We start from the raw sequence: 17,876 nt of genomic DNA, 5'->3' as shown, positions 1-17,876 counted from the left end.
ATGTGAAGTTCAGACCAAGAAGGAAAAGAAAACAATATTTATATGTGTTATTGATACCACTTCAAGAAAACGTATTTGAGAGCTACATGACGCTACAATCAGATTATTTCAGACTATGGTATCAATATAGATTAGCAAGTAAGAGAGGTGGCATAGGCTCATCGGGTTGTAAACAGCTCGCACTTCTCATCAGGATTCATAGCTGTCTTCCGTCGGCAGCCGAAAGTTTCAGAGAATTCCTTGAGGTGTTTTAAGGGCTCGTTGCAGCGGAATTCGGGGTGAGCTTCTTCAGGCTGGCCACACAGAATATAACATGTGGTCACGAAAAAAAGCTCAGCAGATGTTAAGTCAGGCAAACTACGGAGTCGAACATCGTCAGCAGGACCCGTAGAGGTCCGGTACGCCTCCCAGGCTACGCGTACTGAAGCTGATGGATAAAGCACGTGCTCGCTGAAGTTGCCGTCAGCAGAGGTGTTCATGATACAGTCTCTGCTTTCGTTAAGCCACCAATAGTAATGGGACATTTCCAAAGCAGCAGAGCCGATCAAGGACCCTAAAGCACCATACTTGACCGCTTTGATGACGTGAAGGTCGTAAAGTGGCATCATCATAGCATAAGGCGGCAGCAGGAATGTGCCTTCGAAATCGTTGTAAAGATTGTATATTAGATGTCGTTCGAGTAACCTGGGCATGAAATGCGTGCTGATCAATTTCCAAAATGTGTGGAGGCCCCGAATAACTTCCTCCCAGTTCTGGAAGATGTAATGACCCATATCGGCGATCTTGGAAAAGGTGCCGCTGAAGTTGAAGTTTTCAAATCTGTCTTGGTACATCGTGAGTAAACGAAGTTTCTTCCGGAAGGCGGAATCCGTGTAAGGTGAACCTGGTGTCATTTTTCCGTCTGTCTTAAGAAAAGCAACGCGGCCAATGTCGTCGATAATGTCACGTATGTCCCTTATCGACTCCGCTGGTACGTTCCGCTTCAAAAAATTGGCGTAGACGGGCCATCCCAGCATGTGTTCTGTAGTCACGAAGCAGTAGTCGCGGTTTGTTATATCCGCTAAGCCTCCCGGCTGGAATGGCTCGAAGTCGCCTACATATGCACGAAGGACTTCTCGATTGATGAAAGTGGCGCACTGTTGTATCATGATCCAACCTACTTCGTAGTGCAGGTACTTTTCATCGATAATTTTTAAAAGCCCGCTGAACGCGCGGATGTAATCGCTGTCCCCGTCGCTGATGTTCACTGGGGCATTTGCGGAAAGGCCAAGTTCTCGTGTCGCAAGTTTTAACCAGCGCTCGTAAGGAATCTCGGCCGTTAAGTTTGCCAGGTCGCTCAGGTTCTTCGGAAGGCTTTTGACGGCTGCCTTGGTGTAATTTGTTAGATTGCCAAGTATCGAATCTTCAACTTCCACGAATTCAGAATATGGAAGGAATTTTTGTTCTGACATGTAGATACCTTTGGTCGCATTTTGAAATGTTTCGTAGTAAGTCTTGTAGTCATACGTTCCCGGGTTTTTAATTAATGTTGCTCTACGTTGGTATTTACTAGCTAACATAGCGCCTCCGGATATGACCAAGCTGCCTTCGTTCTTGTCGATGTTCAGAAGGTTCCTGATCCTGAGAGACTTGTAAAATCGAACTAGTGATCTGAGGACGTCCGGTTTCTCAGAAATAACGGGCCAATGCACGTCGCTTGTGTGAAGTATTTGCCTTAAACCCCACATGTCTCCACGTTCGTCATCTGCAGCTGTCCTGCACGCCTGGAAGAAGGCTGCCGCCTTCTGGTCGGGACTCTGGTCGTAGCGAGGAACATTTTCCATAAGGCCTTCAGCTAGCAACTCCAAAAAGTTATCCACATGGTTCTGGTAAACAGACTTGGACTGCCCTTTGTTCCAACCGTCGCAGACATAGGCATAGAAGTTGTTGCACGGGTCGGTTTGTTGGCTGATGGTCTTACGGAGCATGTTTTCGAGTGCGCTGCAAGCTTGCGAATCGCAGAGTGAGTAGTGGACGCTTTTCCGTACGGTACCGCCACCAATGATGAAATAGATGGCAACCCCGAGCAACAGAAGGAAGATGATAGAAATGCCGACGCCAATGATTTTCTTTCGTGAAAACGATGGAGGGTGATCTGTTGGATGAGCTGGTGGTGTTAATGATTGCAGAGCCCTGAGAGCAAATTGGACGATTTTCATTGGCTGCTGCTTTGAATTTGGACTCGTTGGAGTCACTGCCTGTTATGTTGAAAGAGAGAAGACAGTAAGAAATATCAATAAACCTTCCGTTTCTATCACTGAGCTTTACAGTTTGATCATTGCAATGAACGCCACTATGGGCACACTTGTAAAGGCTCTGAATAAACAACACGGATTGTGCCCGGTTAGTAGCAGGGATTATTAATGTGGTGGAAGCAGGGATTTGCCCAGTATTTTGACCTCAGAGCCGTGTTGGAATTCCGTAGGAAGGAATGTCATCTGCTTACTGCCCTACGTATTCATAACATTTATGAAGTGTTAGGGGCGTGTGCTTGTGTGTCGAGGGGCCGGGACATCTTGGAAAATATCCGTGTGGGAGGGGTGACATGTTCACGTCCGTCAGTACACTACAAAAACCACATAGCACGGTGCAGGTCAACCACTGCCCTTCTGTTTTTAACCAATCAGGGGACAGAACGATGTCATTCGAGATGGTGATTGGTTAAGAGCGTGCTATGTTGCCGTCATCTGGTGTTCTTCTGAAATGGATCACGCGCTCTTCTTTCCTTCCGATTTTCTACCCGTAAATCCGCTTTTCCACATAATATCGCTCGATTTTAACGTATGTTACCGTTACTGAAAAGAAACAGCGATTTTGAGAAAAAAGGCACAGAACCCGAAAACTCGAACCCGAAGACTTTATATGTGCAGGGTGTTTCACAAGTGATAAAAAATCGTATTAAAATATCTACTTGTCCGAGCGTTGTGGGGCCAACGGTATTTATCTCTGAGGAGATTTTTCCATTAACTCTGGGCGCGTTTATCAAATGCAGTGCACGAGAACTTGAATTTTGATCTTCGAAATTTGCCAAGACCACCACACGATTTTTATATTTTTTATTTTTTTGACCAATAGAAAGCGCATGCCGCATTAACCGAACTTTTTTACTACTCTTTCAGTGAAAGCGTTTGGAAGGCAAATGTTGCATAGAAGTTAAAGAAAGTCATATACTGAAATAAAAATGTAAAAATTATAAAATTCTGTGTACTAGAACTTTTTTATATGCATTTCAACAACCCCGTCTGATGCACTTCTAGCGCAGAAGAAACACGAGAATGCTAAGCCTAACGGATTCGAAACTTGCCATCTTGCAAAAGGTACGGTTGTTGAATTGGACTAATCTACACTGTATTGAGGATAGTCCAGGTTAGGTTTTTACAGATTGGAAATCTGGAGGGGGGCGTCCCCCCCCCCCCAGGCGTGCACTAGGTGGTGCAGGCACCGGTTAGATCAAAAGGTCCTTAGTAAAAATGGCGGATCGCTTTCAAGCAACGGGCGATAAAATTTAATTATTATACGTTCCACGCAATATACGAGGGTCATTCCTGTTTAATTTCGTTCCTAATTAGTACCACTTTTACGTAAATGATTTGTTTTTATAGTTTTTTTTTTCTTTAAAAAAGCCAGTGGTCTGGATACGGAACTACATTCGCCTACACGTCCTATTACAATGTACATTCACTGCTATACAATGGCAATAGCCGGAAAAAGATTGCGAAAACTGTCGTTTCAAGGCGCGGCTGCCATCTGCATTGCCTGCGGTATAATACGTGTGGAAACGTGCGTGTTCTTCGCCACGTTCGTTAGACGGCCCTACTGCAAGTACAAACCTGCAATACAGCCCAGGCAGGGTACAAACATGGATGACACAAACACATAAGCTTCTAACGTCCAAGAATCAACGGCGTGGTGTGTGCAGCATTCTTTTTTATATATGCATTTCAACAACCCCGTCCGATGAGCGCAGGAGAAACACGAGAATGCTAAGCCTAACGGATTCGAAACTTGCCATCTTGCAAAAGGTAGGGTTGTTGAATTGGACTAATCTAAAGAGCATTGAGGGTAGTCCAGGTTAGGTTTTTATAGAGGCAATACAGCCGAGGCAGGCTACAGACATAGGAGACACAAACACATCCAAGCTTCCAACGTCTAAGAATCAATGGCGTGGTGTGTGCAGCATTCTTGACCGGAAATTAGGAGGCACTAGGTTCGGATACTTGCGTCAGTATGTTTCTCCTGATTCGAATTATGGCAACTGCACTTCGACATATTCATGCTATTTGTAGTACTTACGGCCATAACTGTTTGATGCAGCGTGCCCCGTGTTACTTCAAAGTAGTCAATATGGACGGATAGCAATAGCAAGGTGATGCCGAGTGAAGTGAGTCAATTCTGGCTTCGTACTGAACGGCTGAGCACGCGCAGTGGTACACTGACCGCACTGACCTCGAGACTAGAAACACGCACTTGTACTTTTCTTCTAATTACCGCCCGATTTCATTGTCTATATTCCCGTCGCGTCCCGTCTAGAATACTGGAACACACCGTTTTCTCATGGATCTTTCCTCACCTTGACTGTAATAATTTCTTTCATAGTAATCAACACGGCTTTCGCAAGGGCTACTCTTGTGGTACGCAATTATCCTGTTTTATACATGCCATACAGTGTAACTTGAACAATAACGTACGCACTGACGCCATTTTTCTTGATTTTCGTAAAGTTGTCTTCGCTGAATCTTCATCATCTTGTACATAAGTGGTTCAAAGACTATATGCACAGCCGTTCACAGGTGACACCTGTTGGTCAATGATTCCCTCTCGTCTCCACTTCCTGTCCTATCTAGCGTACCGCAAGGGTCAGTACTCGGTCCTCTTCTTTTTCTTATTCTTCTTAAAAATCTCCCGACTTCCATATCTTCAAGCATTCGTCTGTTCGCAGACGACTGTGTACTCTACCGTAGTATATTCTCTCACCGATCAGCTCACCCTTCAACACGACCTAGATTATACCTCCTCATGGTGTTCTATCTGGAAGCTTGTCCGCAACATATCGAAGTGTGCCCCAGTTTCTTTCACACGTCCAAAGCAGCCATATAAGACTCATTATATTTTAAACAACTCTACTCTACTATCCCGGAGTCCAACTCCTACAAATACCTCGGGGTTAATCTTGTTCGTACTCTGAGCTGCACGAACCATGTTAATACAATCGCTAAAGCACTGCTAAAAACAAATAACGACGACACGGGACGGACGCAAAGCACTGCACCTTCGTTGAAAGTGCAGTACGTCCGTTCGGCGTCGTCCTTATTTGTTTTTAGCGCTATTTTAGCGATTTTCTTATGCGTGACCAACAGGCCCAAATTGGCACTTTATTGAACCATGTTAAATCAGTTTTAAGTGACACAAATCGTAACTTGAGATTCATACGCCGCAACCACAAGCATGCGCACCATCTGGGAAAAAACTTGCCTATGCAACACTGATACGCCCTAAACTAGAGTACGCTTGTAGCGTATGGGACCCTCATCTTACCATGCTTAATATCCTGCTTGACTCATTATGGGAACGTGCTGCTCGATACATCTCTAACATTTATTCTTATCCTTCTAGTATCTCTTCAATAAAACTACCTCTTCAGTAATTAACCACCTTAGAGCATTACGTCGCCGAGCAGAGAGAACGGCTCGCCGACGCACCTCCTTACATTGTAGCGTACCGCCGGATGAAAGCCGAAGTAACACGAGAACTTAAAGCGAGACTCTGCACTGAAAACGTGTTGAGGTAACGGTGCGACGCCAATCCGTACCGTATGATATTTCAGTGCATAGAATTTCTCATTCCCAAGTGGCACGGGAAATTTGAAAAGGAAGATTTTCCTTTGAGTGATTAGGCGCTCCTCCACGGAGAAGCAGTCACGCAATACTGGGCTGCACCTCACCGGTGGTCCTCGTGTACGGTTTCCGTAGGCTTTGCATTTACTGCTGGCAAGTATTTTAGAACGGAACCGAGGAAGCAGATGATTGGTCATGATGGTCACATGGTCATCCATGTGTCACAAAGGAGTTACAAAGCGCGTGCGCGTTTTTACCATCCTGGTGACAGCACCTCATTAGTCATTTCCAATCTCCCTTGCGGATAAGCGCCATCCCGCTCCAGGGGCAACAACAACAAGCGGTGGCGCACACGAGACTACCGGTGACATCACGCATGGTACAGGGTGGTGGGAGAGGGAACCTTCAGAAGTTTCGTTTTCGTTTTGAGCATCCCAACTCTTTTGGCAACTAACGAATCCCCGACTGCCAAACCAACTTCATTTCTCATTTCGGAAGAATGTACCAAACTTATTTACACAGGCAGTATAATAGTTTCGGATTGCCCCGGAGTCTCCCTGTAAGAAAGAAGACCGGAAGCGTTGACGTAAGTTTTGTCAACACCTTTCACCGTTTGACCCGGCCTCAAAGATCTCGAGGACAATTCAAGCTCTGAAGGATGCGCCCCCACAAAATAATCCTCTTGTGGCATTGGCTATCGTTAAGGATGTGGACAAAATCACGCTAGCGACAAATTTCTCCGTCGTTCCAACGACACCGGAGGCTGCCTCGACGACTGGGGCACACAGCAGTTCTGTCCAGAGCTTGACGACAGAAATTCACCAAAACTGGCCCTGTCCACAGGAGGTTATGGACCACGACTTTACTCTAATCGAGCTGAAGACTGCGTTGAAACTTGTGAATGTTCGATCGTCCACAGGACCAGATAAAATCACCTACGCCGCACTACGAAACCTTCACGAGCGGCCACTCCCAGCTCTCCTTCATGTTTATAATACGTCTTGCCGACAGGGATCCGTACCATCTACCTGGAAGGAGGCATTAGTTGTTCCCATCCTGAAACCAGGCAAACCCCAAATTCCCTATCATCCTCCGCTCTGTGAGGCTGACAAACTGTATGGGAAAAACTCATGGAGAGAATGGTTTTCAAGATGTGGCTGGATTTCGTCACCACCGAAGCTCCATGGACCCAGTTCTCGGCATAGTCTCTACAGTCCAACATGCTCATCGGCGGATTGTTGTATCAGTTTCCCTGGACATCAAGCGCTCATATGATACCGTTGCCTTGTGGTTTTTTTTTAGTATCTGGTCGACTCCTCAGCTGGCTCCACGATTTCCTTACGGACCGAACTACCGTTGTCTGCCCATCCCACGGCCAAAGCCCTAAGCACCCTTTTCATCAAGGCTTGCCCCAAGGAAGCATTCCAAGTCCTACACTCTTTAATGTGGTAATGACAGGCCAAAATCGATAATTCCTCGCAAAGTACCAGTCTCTGTGCATGCCGATGACGTTGCCCTTTGGACAGTAGGCAAGTCACGACCAGCCAATCAGCGCCATTTGCAGCTAGCCTTAAATAATGTCCATCTGTACCTCACGCGACTTGGAATCGACCTTTCGCCCGAAAAGTGCGTCGAGCTCCCTTTCACTCACAAGGCTATGAGAAATTTCCCTCTTTGGGTTGGTGCAAAGAAGCTTGGGCCTGTATGTTCCCCTCGCTTCCTTGGTGTGGTCCTGAACTCGAACCTGCGCTGTGCTCGCCACATTAAGCACCTTGAAACCAAAGTGCAATGATGGGTTCCTGCAATTCAACATATTTCTGGCTTAGGATATGGCTGTGATGAACGCCCTCTTCTAGTCGTTCACGCGGCTTTGGTGAGGGCGACTGTGCTTTACATCCTTCCAACCTTGCACAGGGTTTCTAAAACGTCGTTAAATACCCTTCTGACCCTGTTTGCACGAAGCCTTCGTCGCTGCCTTGGAGTTCCAAGAATGGCTGAAACACGGCAAGTCCTAGCTGAAGCTGGTGAACTCCCGGTGGAGGTCCTTAGTGAGCGAGAAACGGCTCGACACTTCCTACATTTGCGTGCGCACATTCCCCATCATCCACTCCTCAGGAAAATTCTATACCGTCCTGAAAGTGATTTTTGCAGAGGACACGCCAGGCTCTCACTGGCTTCATAGCTAAGGCCGTCACACCGCCGAACGCCCCCTGGTCTCTGCCTGTGCCACCCACCTTTGCACGTCTTCCGGACCTCCAGGACCGCAGAGATCAAGTTCCCCCTCAAGTCCTTCGAGCCCATTTTTATGCTATCTCTTTCTACCTCTGCCGCAGCATATGCGCAGCCTCTGCACATCACGAAATTGCACGTCCGCGTCGGCATTCGTCATCCCATCCGAAGGCGTAGTGGAAGGACAGTCGCCTTTTGCATCAAACCTCATCCACAGCTGCAGAACTCCATGTCATGCTTTTCTTTCTGCAGCACATCGTTCACTTTACCCCACGGGGTTGGGTAGTATTCACTGACTCAACATCTGCGCTCCAAGCAATTGAAAATTCTGGCATCCGAGGCTCATCCGCACCATTGGTTATGGATGTATTAATGGCTTACAAGCTTGTCTACGAAGCAGGGTACAGGTTAGTTCTCCAATGGGTTCCAGCCCATTGCGGTGTCAAAGGCAATGAACAGGCCGACAACGCCGCAGAAGCAGCTCTCTCGTCTCGGAGACGGACGCGTATTGCGCAACTGAGAGGAGATCGTCGGTCCGTACTTCGGCGCCTCGTTGACTCCTCTGGCTATCCGCCAATGGACCGCTGACATTCTCCCCCAGCCATGCTGAGCAGAGTTCCAGCGCCCGGTTTCCGCATGCCTCGATATATCTCTCGACAAGATGCCGCATTAGTTCATCGAATGTGCCTCGATGTGGCTTTCACAGCACAGTGGCGTTACCGTTTGAGCCAAGTTGGCTCTCCCCAGTGCAGTCACTGCAGTGCTGTAGAAGATCTAGCGCACATTCTTCTCTATTGCCCACACTACCAAACTTCCCGAACCGTACTCTCCAGATCCCTTAACGAGCTTGACTCTCGCCCCCCCTCTCCCACAAAATTGCTTGGTCCCTGGCAACATCCAGCCCACCAACGCTCTGCCCTCAAAGCTCTGTTCACCTTTCTGGATACCATAGGACTTCGGTCCTTATTGTGAAGGTGCTCATTATTTCATTCCCCGCATCACCACCAGCACTGGGGCAGAGTATCGCCCCTGGCAATGAAACTCCCCAGTCATCATCTTGTAATAAAGTTGTTGTTGCTCTACCTTTGGTCTACCTGACCTTGCTCTACGCCGGAAGTACATCAGATTGTGTCGATTCCATAAGTTCTTTCACTGCAGTCACGTGAGACCAAATTTTTTTTATCTCCTACCCACTATGTATGCCCCAGACTCGATCATGTTCTCAAGGTCGAGTGCTTTCAGTCTAATACTGATCACTTTTCACGCTCATTTTTTCCACACACAATCACTTCTGTGAACTGTCTTCCAGAGTCGTTAGTTATTATTAAGGGTTTTAATCATTTCAGTCGTGATCTTGCTAACTAACTGCGAGTTTAGCACCATGGTATTTTCTGTATTATTAGGTTGCTGATTACCTTGTTACTATCACCCCCCGCCCCTCATGGGGTTCTCTCGTAAATAAATAACACTTAAATACTTCAGGTTGGTATTGACAGGGTATCCATTTTATGCAGACTTTAATGTGTTATGTGCTAAGCTTATCTGCCACACCAACTGTCATGTGGGGAAGAAAGGCCCGAATATGAGGAATATTTAGGGAATCAAACAGAAAACACATGTTCTCCGAGACGCCAGGGCCTGCTTGCACGAAACGAGTGTTGCAGTCAGAGTTTTGTGCAAACAATCCCTGGCCAACGAAGATGATGGCGTGTTTACAGTACATCGAGTTGCCTTACGGTTCTATATTGCAGGACGATACAAAAAAACAGTCCATGCTGAAGTAAACATTCTAACAATTTTATTGATGAGAATATCGCTCCCTTTACGAATGTTTCCCTTCACATTTTAGCTTTTGTCGGAATAAGTGGTCGCCAATTGTGGCATGGTTCCCGGTAAAGTGCTTTCACATCATAGCTGCGAAACCCATGACCCCCTAATGGAGCAGAAGTGCATGCCGCAACTGCGTGACACTCCATACTACTCGCTCTTCAATATGTGGTTGCATACCCATCTGCAGCGCAATGGATCATATACAGTGAACCCTCGTTAATATGACCCCCGATAATCTGACATACGCGCTTTACGACCATACTCCTGGGGAACAATTTAGTGAAACCTCTCCAAATGCCCCCCGTTAATATGACAATTCCGCATTATGACCAAAATTTTCGGGAACGACCATGGTCATAATAACGAGGGTTCACTGTATAGCGATTCAAAGGCTGGTCTACAAGCAATAATATCGTTCCTGCCTAATGGGTGTACGGTACCCGTAGTCCACGACATTCTGACAGTGTACATGCAACAGTGCCTTACGCCAAAGCCGGTGTGCAAGACATATTGAGGTCTCCTACACAGACTATGACTAGACAGCAATGGCTACAAGGCGACGGGAACTCCTCGTTGCTCCATCTAGTTGACCCGGATTTGAAATTTCGAGATCCGTCCACGTTACCTCGGTCTATCCAGACGCTCTTGCACAGGTTCCGTCTGAACGTGCCATACGGGCGCCAATTCCTCCATAAAATTGGGAAAGGCTGACTCAGCGAACTGTACACTTTGTGCAACCGTGCAAGACACTGAACACGTTCTCGTGCACTGTTATAGATACGCACCTCAAAGGGCTACCATGAAATCTGCTCTCGACCGACTGGACAACCGCAACTTTGACCTCGTAAAAGTGCTGGGTCCTTGGCCGCCTGACAAGAGTAATGCTGCCTTGTCAACGCTTGTGGCGTTTATTCAGAGGTGTGCGTTGGAGTCACTCTATTAGGACCGTGTGATTCATTGTGCACTACGTTAACCGCGGTGATTTGGCCTTTGGCCGATAGTTATCGCGAAAGCGGAGAGTTTCCCTTTTCTATATTTTTCCCCCTTTGGGGTATGGGGTGTGTTTATGGGAGTAGCCGAATTTGGCGTGTGATGCATTCAATCTCTCCCTTTTTTTTTGTCAGCAACAACAGTATTTTCCCATCGCTCATTTTGCACTAGTGCTCGAACGACGAGTACACTGCTACCTGATCTGGCTTAAACCAAGCAGAAATTACACACCTTCCGGAACTCTATGCAGACTTGTTAGGCTAACAGGTGAATAAACATTACTGCCATGGTTAGTATAATTATATGCTGTCTCAGCGGTAGCTTGCAAAGTATAATGTGCGTGCGCCATAACCAATTCTTCACTTGCGAATCTCCGCGTCAGTAAAACACGGCTCACTCGGCGAGTGTCGCTCTGCGAGCACGTTTCGAATACAGGAATTACTTAGTTACTTACTTGCCAGACACTGTCCTAGATGCCATAGCGTCACATGAGCAACCAAACCTTTTAGTGAGATCGAAAGCTTATAGGCTAAAGTAAAGAATATTCATTGCACGCCATAACTGCTACCAAAACTCAAAATGCAATTACCATCAGCACAACGCTCTTAGATATGAAAGTCGAGGTCGCGTCGAGGTGCAGCAACGAGAACGCTTCTGTCCTGTTCAAGTCCATCATTAAACTTCCAGAAACCGAAAGAAGTGGAACTTGCGGGAACACCTTTCGAATCACTCGGGCGACTTCATCGTCGGCTATCTGAGCGTCTTGAAATACTAGGGCCACAGCGCTGTTCGTGGCACCGAAGGCTGCACGGAACCTGCACAGTCGTCGCTCTATCTGGGCCATTGTGTGGTGCGGTGAGAATTTTATGCTTTTTGCTCTTATCTCGCGGCCGACACCCTTGAGACCCCAGTAAACTGGGCAGCATGAGTTGTTCTTCCTGGACCTCTGAAAGAAAGCATACAAGGATTTTCTGGAGAACGAAGTCTCGGTAAGCCGCAATCGCTTGCGTGAGACTCTTGTAATCTTGTTCTAGTTTTAGATGTACGATCGATGTACCTGGTGCTGAAGAACCCTGAAACAGTTTGTACGAAATGTACAAGTGGCGACGTCCCGTAAGTGATCCTTTTCCAGGAACGCTAGAGACCGCACGAATAGGGCGCTGAAGTAAAGTGCGAACTGAACCTTCTCTCCGGTACAAGGGTCGTTGAAGTCAGCTCGTCTGACATAATGCACGGGCCGAGCAGCCTGTCCTAGCCTCTGGCATTGCCCTCGTCGGAGTGTCTTGCAAGAGGAAAAATTGGGAAATTGTTGTATACAGGAGCGATACGTTCCACTTATAAGTGCGCACATCCGATTTGTTGATGCAGCTAGAATATCTGTATCGGTGCAACTTGCGAAAATGTTACCTGCACTGAAATTGCCATATTATTCACTGTGGTTCTGTATGCGTTCACTGAACCGTGCATTGAACGCTACATGGCTGATACAGATTAGACACCATTCGTTTGTTCTCATCTGCCTCTATCAAATCGTATCCATTCGAGTCCACATTTCTGAAAACGTTCAGCACCGAATCCACCTATAGGCATTTTGAGCGGCACATCGATAACGGTTGTGCATCAGCTTGTTCCTCGTATCCTATTACGCCTAAGAATGTCCACCACTGATGTATTAGTCATCCGCATAACTCAGTCGCAATCCGACCACTGCATCCACTTTGAAAAAAAAAAAAAGAAAACTATATTGTGGTGCTTTCTGGTGTACACACTTAACTAATGTGGCGTGTCTTTCTGCTGTCGTTTTCGGTTGGGCATGCAGAGGTCAGATACTTAGAAAGAATACACTTCGCTGGTAAGCTGACAATACAACGTCTAGTGTCTGCTACGGCTATCATCCATACGACACAGTATGCGCTGTATCCCCCATAGACGGTTACCAAACATGGGCATATGTTATCATCCGAGGTACCCGGCGAGTTGAGGTACGAGGTCACGTCGCAGTGGTAGTGCACAGCATCCTCAGTAGAGAAGAAGAGTGCCGCCGATATGTGATGCTTGCAGATGTCTGCCGATGATGTGGATGATACCAGGACGTCCTGTACTTCTGCTGCCACCACTGATGTTTCCGCGCCGAAAAGCTCGCAGAGCTCCGACACTTCTGTATTGCAAATGCGTTGAACGTCCATCGTCACACAACCTTTTGTATTTCACTTTTCGAGGACTGATTATATCAAAAATCGTGTGAATGCGATCTGCTGGACACTGACATTCAGCTGTTATACTTCCACTATTAGTAGCTGTAAACTCGCAGCAGGATGTTTGCGTCACTCATAGTAGTCAATCTAAGAAAACAGATAGCACAAAAGCAGCCATGAGATCCAGAAGTGCCTCTACATTTGTAAGCCTCAGTAATGACGAAAATCATCTAGACTTTTCGAATATAAATGACGGTAAGTACTCAAACTGCGTCGACTAGAATACTGTATAGCTGATTTCGTGCTCACGCGCACGCTGCACACTGAGTAAACAAGATGCTTAATTGAACAGAACGTCGCCACATATATAGCAGGCCAACCATTGCACAGAATCTTACCGTTATCAACCCTGATATGTAGCACGTATACATAGGCGTGCCAATCACGTGCAGAACAATGTCTTCGGGATGGTGGTCGGCTATGTGGCGAAGTTCTGTTTTCAGTGCGAAGATTTTTCATATAAAGCGCAACGCATACTTCGTGGACAGAACGATTAGTGAAGCCTATATGAAGCAATAAATACATGAATATAAATTATGATCTGTGGAAGGTGGTATTTTGAGCATTATTAATGTGTTTTTAGCGGACACTATTAGCGAATAAATTAATTAAATTTTGCGAAGAAGACATGCTAGCTCTATCATTTATGAAACATTTAAGAGATATGTCCAGTCCAGTCCACGCTGGAATATGCCTCGAGTAATGTGGTCCAGCGAACATTCCCGCTCGAAAAGTGTAGGATACCTGTCACCAGTCATTTTCTAGCTGGCAATACGTATTCCACTTCCTGTAAGTCATCCTTTCCTATATGGGACGCGCCACTAAAGCACACGTCGACGCCACAGGCGCTGTATAAGAACTATCCAGAACGAAGCGACCCCCTGCACAGGTTGTCATAAGCTCAATACTCTTTTTCGACATGCCTGTTATATCCAGCTCGTCTGTAAAGAAGATGATGACATATGATGGCTTTCTGCCAACACGCTCACAGATTTCCAGATGGTGACTCATTATAGCACGAAAATTGGGAAGGGAATCTTCAGGATCTGACTGCTTCTCCTGGAACAGAATGCATTTCCTTTGTATTTGCCCTAGTTATATAACGAATCGAAACCCGATCTGTCCCAATCTTCCTAATTACCGATAAAGGTAATGGTTTAAAGTAATGTATCACTGTTGGCATGTCGTTGACGAGATAATGCCATCATGGAGTAACGTAATTTGTTATTCCGCTTGTACAGGTCCCGACAAAAGTTTACGGAACACGCGAGCGGTGTATTTTCCCCTCGGTGCGACACCCTAGCGGCAAGTGGAAGCGGTCTTGTTCACTCGTTCAGAGTGGTACAGGAGTGTGCCGGCACGACACCAATTGAAACCACGTTTCGAGCACATTCAAGCGATACCGAAATTACCGCGGTGTGTCGCTACCAGCGCACTCACTCACCCCTCTGGACGAGTAAAGGAGCCCGTTTTTGCTCGCCGGTAGGGTGTAGCACCGAGGAGGAAATGCACCGCTCGCGTGTTCCGTGAACTAGACTGAACTGTTCCGTAGAGACTGTAGTCCAAAGGGCTCTGGGAAGGTTGTTCCAACTCAAACGTCTGCTACGACACTTGTCTTACGATGTGAGGTTGAAAGCGTATAAATCGCTAGTCTTCCCACCAATGCAATATGCCTGTACAATTTGGGATCCCCATCTTGCCATACATATAAATAACCTAGAAAAGGTTCAGAAGAAAGCTGCCAGATTTATTTTCGCAGATTATCGCACAACAACATCGGCATCAGAGTTATGTCGCAGGGCTACCATAGTGGAACAATATTTCAAGCTACAGCGCCTTAAATGTGCGCCTTGTTTCAGTTGATGACAAGAACCCCGCTTCTTCGCGTTTTGATCCCGGGATGTCACATTTCTAGATACAAGCGTAATCGACATTTAAAGGACATCGTAGCTCGTACGGATGACTTTAAATACTCGTTTTATCCAAAAAAGAATACGTGAATGCAACAGCCTTCCGGTCACCATTGTGAACCAAGCTGATGTATCATTTTCTTGAAACTTTACATCCTGTTTTGTCCAGCCGCTTACAACGGTCCACTTGTGAACCAACAGTACCCTAAATAAATAAAATAAAACTCTTGTCGGGACCTGTACGTGCAAGTGTTGAACGAAGCACGACTACTAGAACAGTGTAAACTCACACACGAAGGTATTAACTAACTGTGATATAGTACAGAGTTTATTCACTGACGTCGCTCCTCCAGAGGGCACTAGCTTCGAAAAGCCGAAATCGCCGCCATGATGTAGTCCCTGTCCCTGTAGACCCAAGTTTAGTTCCTGTTTCGTTCGCTGTCTTTGCGCTATTGGATTATGGTACAAATAATATTCACAGAGTACAATAACTTTGAAACACCAAACGCACGGTGGACGCGATGTGGATGAAGGCCTGAACATGCGGACCTACATTATGGCGGCAAATCTGCTAGCGGCAGTGGCGCGCTCCTGCGGATGACGTCATGTGAATAAACCCTATACGTACCGTACACAGCTAAGGGCATACCCAACGGTGATAGCTTAGGAAATAGCTTGCTACGCTAGCACACGGATTACGTGGCGCTGAATGAACAGAAGACATTTTACGCACAGATGCTACGACTAATGCTGCCAACTTGCTTCGGACAATGCCGAGGCAGACGCATTCCCAGACGCTGTTGAAGTTGATGCATCGGAAGAGGTCTTGAACGGGCAGCTCGGCAAGGATGCGCCGCACTGTTGGGTAAGACGACAGTACGCTCGCCGCCGACTCTGCCCCTCCACCAGCCATGGTCACTATGGTGCACTAGAGACGGTTACCGTAAAAATTGGAAATTCGCACGTGACCCTGCGTTCAATAATGATGACGATGATGATAAGCTGTAAGCATGGTCGCGAGGTGCTGCACGTACATTCTGCACGAAAGCTTGTTACTAAAACTTGGTGCTCCTATAACAGCTTCAATTCGATTCTGACTGCTTCGTATTCCATTGAATAGAGAAGTACACAAACAAACTCCACCGAGATTAACTTGTTCCCAGGGCGCGACACCACGAACTATCAGGTGTCATACGGTAACGTTCTAGTATATGAGGCAATGGATCGTTAGGAGGACGAACAAGTCTCACAACGCCCAGTTGCAAACTTCATTTGAATGATGGGAATTGAAGAAAAGGCACCAGCCAGTTGCATTCGAACCCACACTTCAACTGTCATCATTCAACTGCAGCGCGCAACTGGGCATTGTAAGGCTTGGCGTGTGTTTTGTCCACGACCTACTAGGTTATAACGACCATGTCATAATCAGCAACCCCTATGAGGAGCCCGTTCCCGCGATCCGCTAGGGGCGCTACTCATCGGCACGCGAGATCTGCATCACGATTGGACGATGAAAATTTGAATTCTGAACGCGCAGGAGCGTATGTACGACTACCGTAGCAGACGACAGCAGTAGCTCCTATGAAAACGCGTAGAATGATGATGATAATCAACCTCAGAATGAAACGTCTGTGGAATATCCACCGCTTGTACAGAAATACTAAGGCAAGTGGAAGTACAAAGTATTGTAGAAGTTGAGGAAGCAACAACTGGGACGATGAGTAGCGCCACCGCTACCTTCCAAAAATGAGGCGCTGGGAAGGGGTGCCTATGGCATCGTCGTTATAATTTTGTAGGTCGCGGTTTTTGTCCTTCTGTGTTTGCCTCATCCACTTCAAAGTTATATGAGAAAGATGGCAAGTGTGGTCGCCTGTGTGAATGTGGGAGTAAATGGCAACAATGTAAGAGAGAATACGTTGAGAGGGTGAAGTACGTGTCCCCGTGGCTTTCCTAGCGTGGCTTGGTGCGCTGAAGAGAGAGTAGCTAGCATGGTGTAATTGGTAGCATCTCTGACCGGAAATCAGAGGGTGTGGTTCGAATCTCACTGCTGGTGTCTTTTCTTCAACTGCCATCATTCCACTGAAGTTGTGTCTTCGCGTGAGGGGTGGTGAACATAAGATAGGTCACGTGATTGGCAAAACAAAGTGGCAACTCCCCGTACACGTGGTCGTTGCTTGGATATGTGTGGCCTTGTAAACTAAATCTGCTTTTGTCGCCCGTGCTGAAGCGACGCGGGAATGCACATGGTCCACCTCAAACTTGTTGTCCCTTCATTCGATGCGCAACCAATGATGGCAAAGCAAGATTCCCGTATTCCCGTGCCAACATTTATATTCCGGGAATATTTGGGTCAGTAAAGGACAAGCGATCCGTTCTGCGTGTTGACCAGAAGCACCTTGGCAGCCGAAACAACACGAATGCTGGCCTCAATACTAGGCAATATGTGTACAGGACCTGACGCCGTGGCCAGGTGGATAATTTACGAAAGTGACATCGGTTTCCCTAAAAGTGCGAGGCTGTGAGGGTACAGGCCTGACGTCTGCCTGACGTCTTCAAAAAGCAGCAGAACCCTTGTAAGTGTTATTGAAAAAGTGCCCCTACTTCTCTGCCTCCGAGACGCTAAGGTGCCACGCGGGCTCCGGATCACAACAATATATACGATGAATAAATCCGATAAGAGCAAACGGAACAGCGAAACGTCATCGAGAATTTCTCGAGCCCTGCTAAGCAATTGCGCGGGATATCAGGAATAATCAGATCTTTCAATTTACAGTAGCGTACTAAAAGGT

General features: G+C 46.8%; 3 protein-coding genes across 3 annotated transcripts in view; all 3 read right to left on the bottom strand.

Moving 5' to 3' along the window:
* LOC135375471 (endothelin-converting enzyme 2-like) overlaps nt 1-17,876 on the bottom strand; it is a 180,373-nt gene that overhangs the window by 37,700 nt on the left and 124,797 nt on the right. The gene's annotated exons all lie outside the window — the stretch shown is intronic.
* On the bottom strand, nt 159-1,967 carry LOC135375439 (neprilysin-1-like). The gene has a single exon (XM_064608134.1). The coding sequence runs from the start codon at nt 1,965-1,967 to the stop codon at nt 159-161; it is 1,809 nt and encodes a 602-aa protein (XP_064464204.1).
* LOC135375433 (uncharacterized) lies at nt 11,460-16,062 on the bottom strand. The gene is made up of 5 exons (XM_064608129.1): nt 15,821-16,062; nt 14,101-14,236; nt 12,860-13,080; nt 11,980-12,204; nt 11,460-11,868 (listed from the first exon to the last, which is right to left on the bottom strand). The coding sequence occupies exons 1-5, from the start codon at nt 15,998-16,000 to the stop codon at nt 11,497-11,499; spliced, it is 1,134 nt and encodes a 377-aa protein (XP_064464199.1). The 5' UTR covers nt 16,001-16,062; the 3' UTR covers nt 11,460-11,496.

The sequence above is a fragment of the Ornithodoros turicata genome, unplaced genomic scaffold (genome assembly GCF_037126465.1).
Source record: "Ornithodoros turicata isolate Travis unplaced genomic scaffold, ASM3712646v1 ctg00000864.1, whole genome shotgun sequence".
In the NCBI taxonomy this organism is placed as follows: Eukaryota; Metazoa; Arthropoda; class Arachnida; order Ixodida; family Argasidae; genus Ornithodoros; species Ornithodoros turicata.
This window is presented reverse-complemented; position numbering and strand designations above follow the sequence as displayed.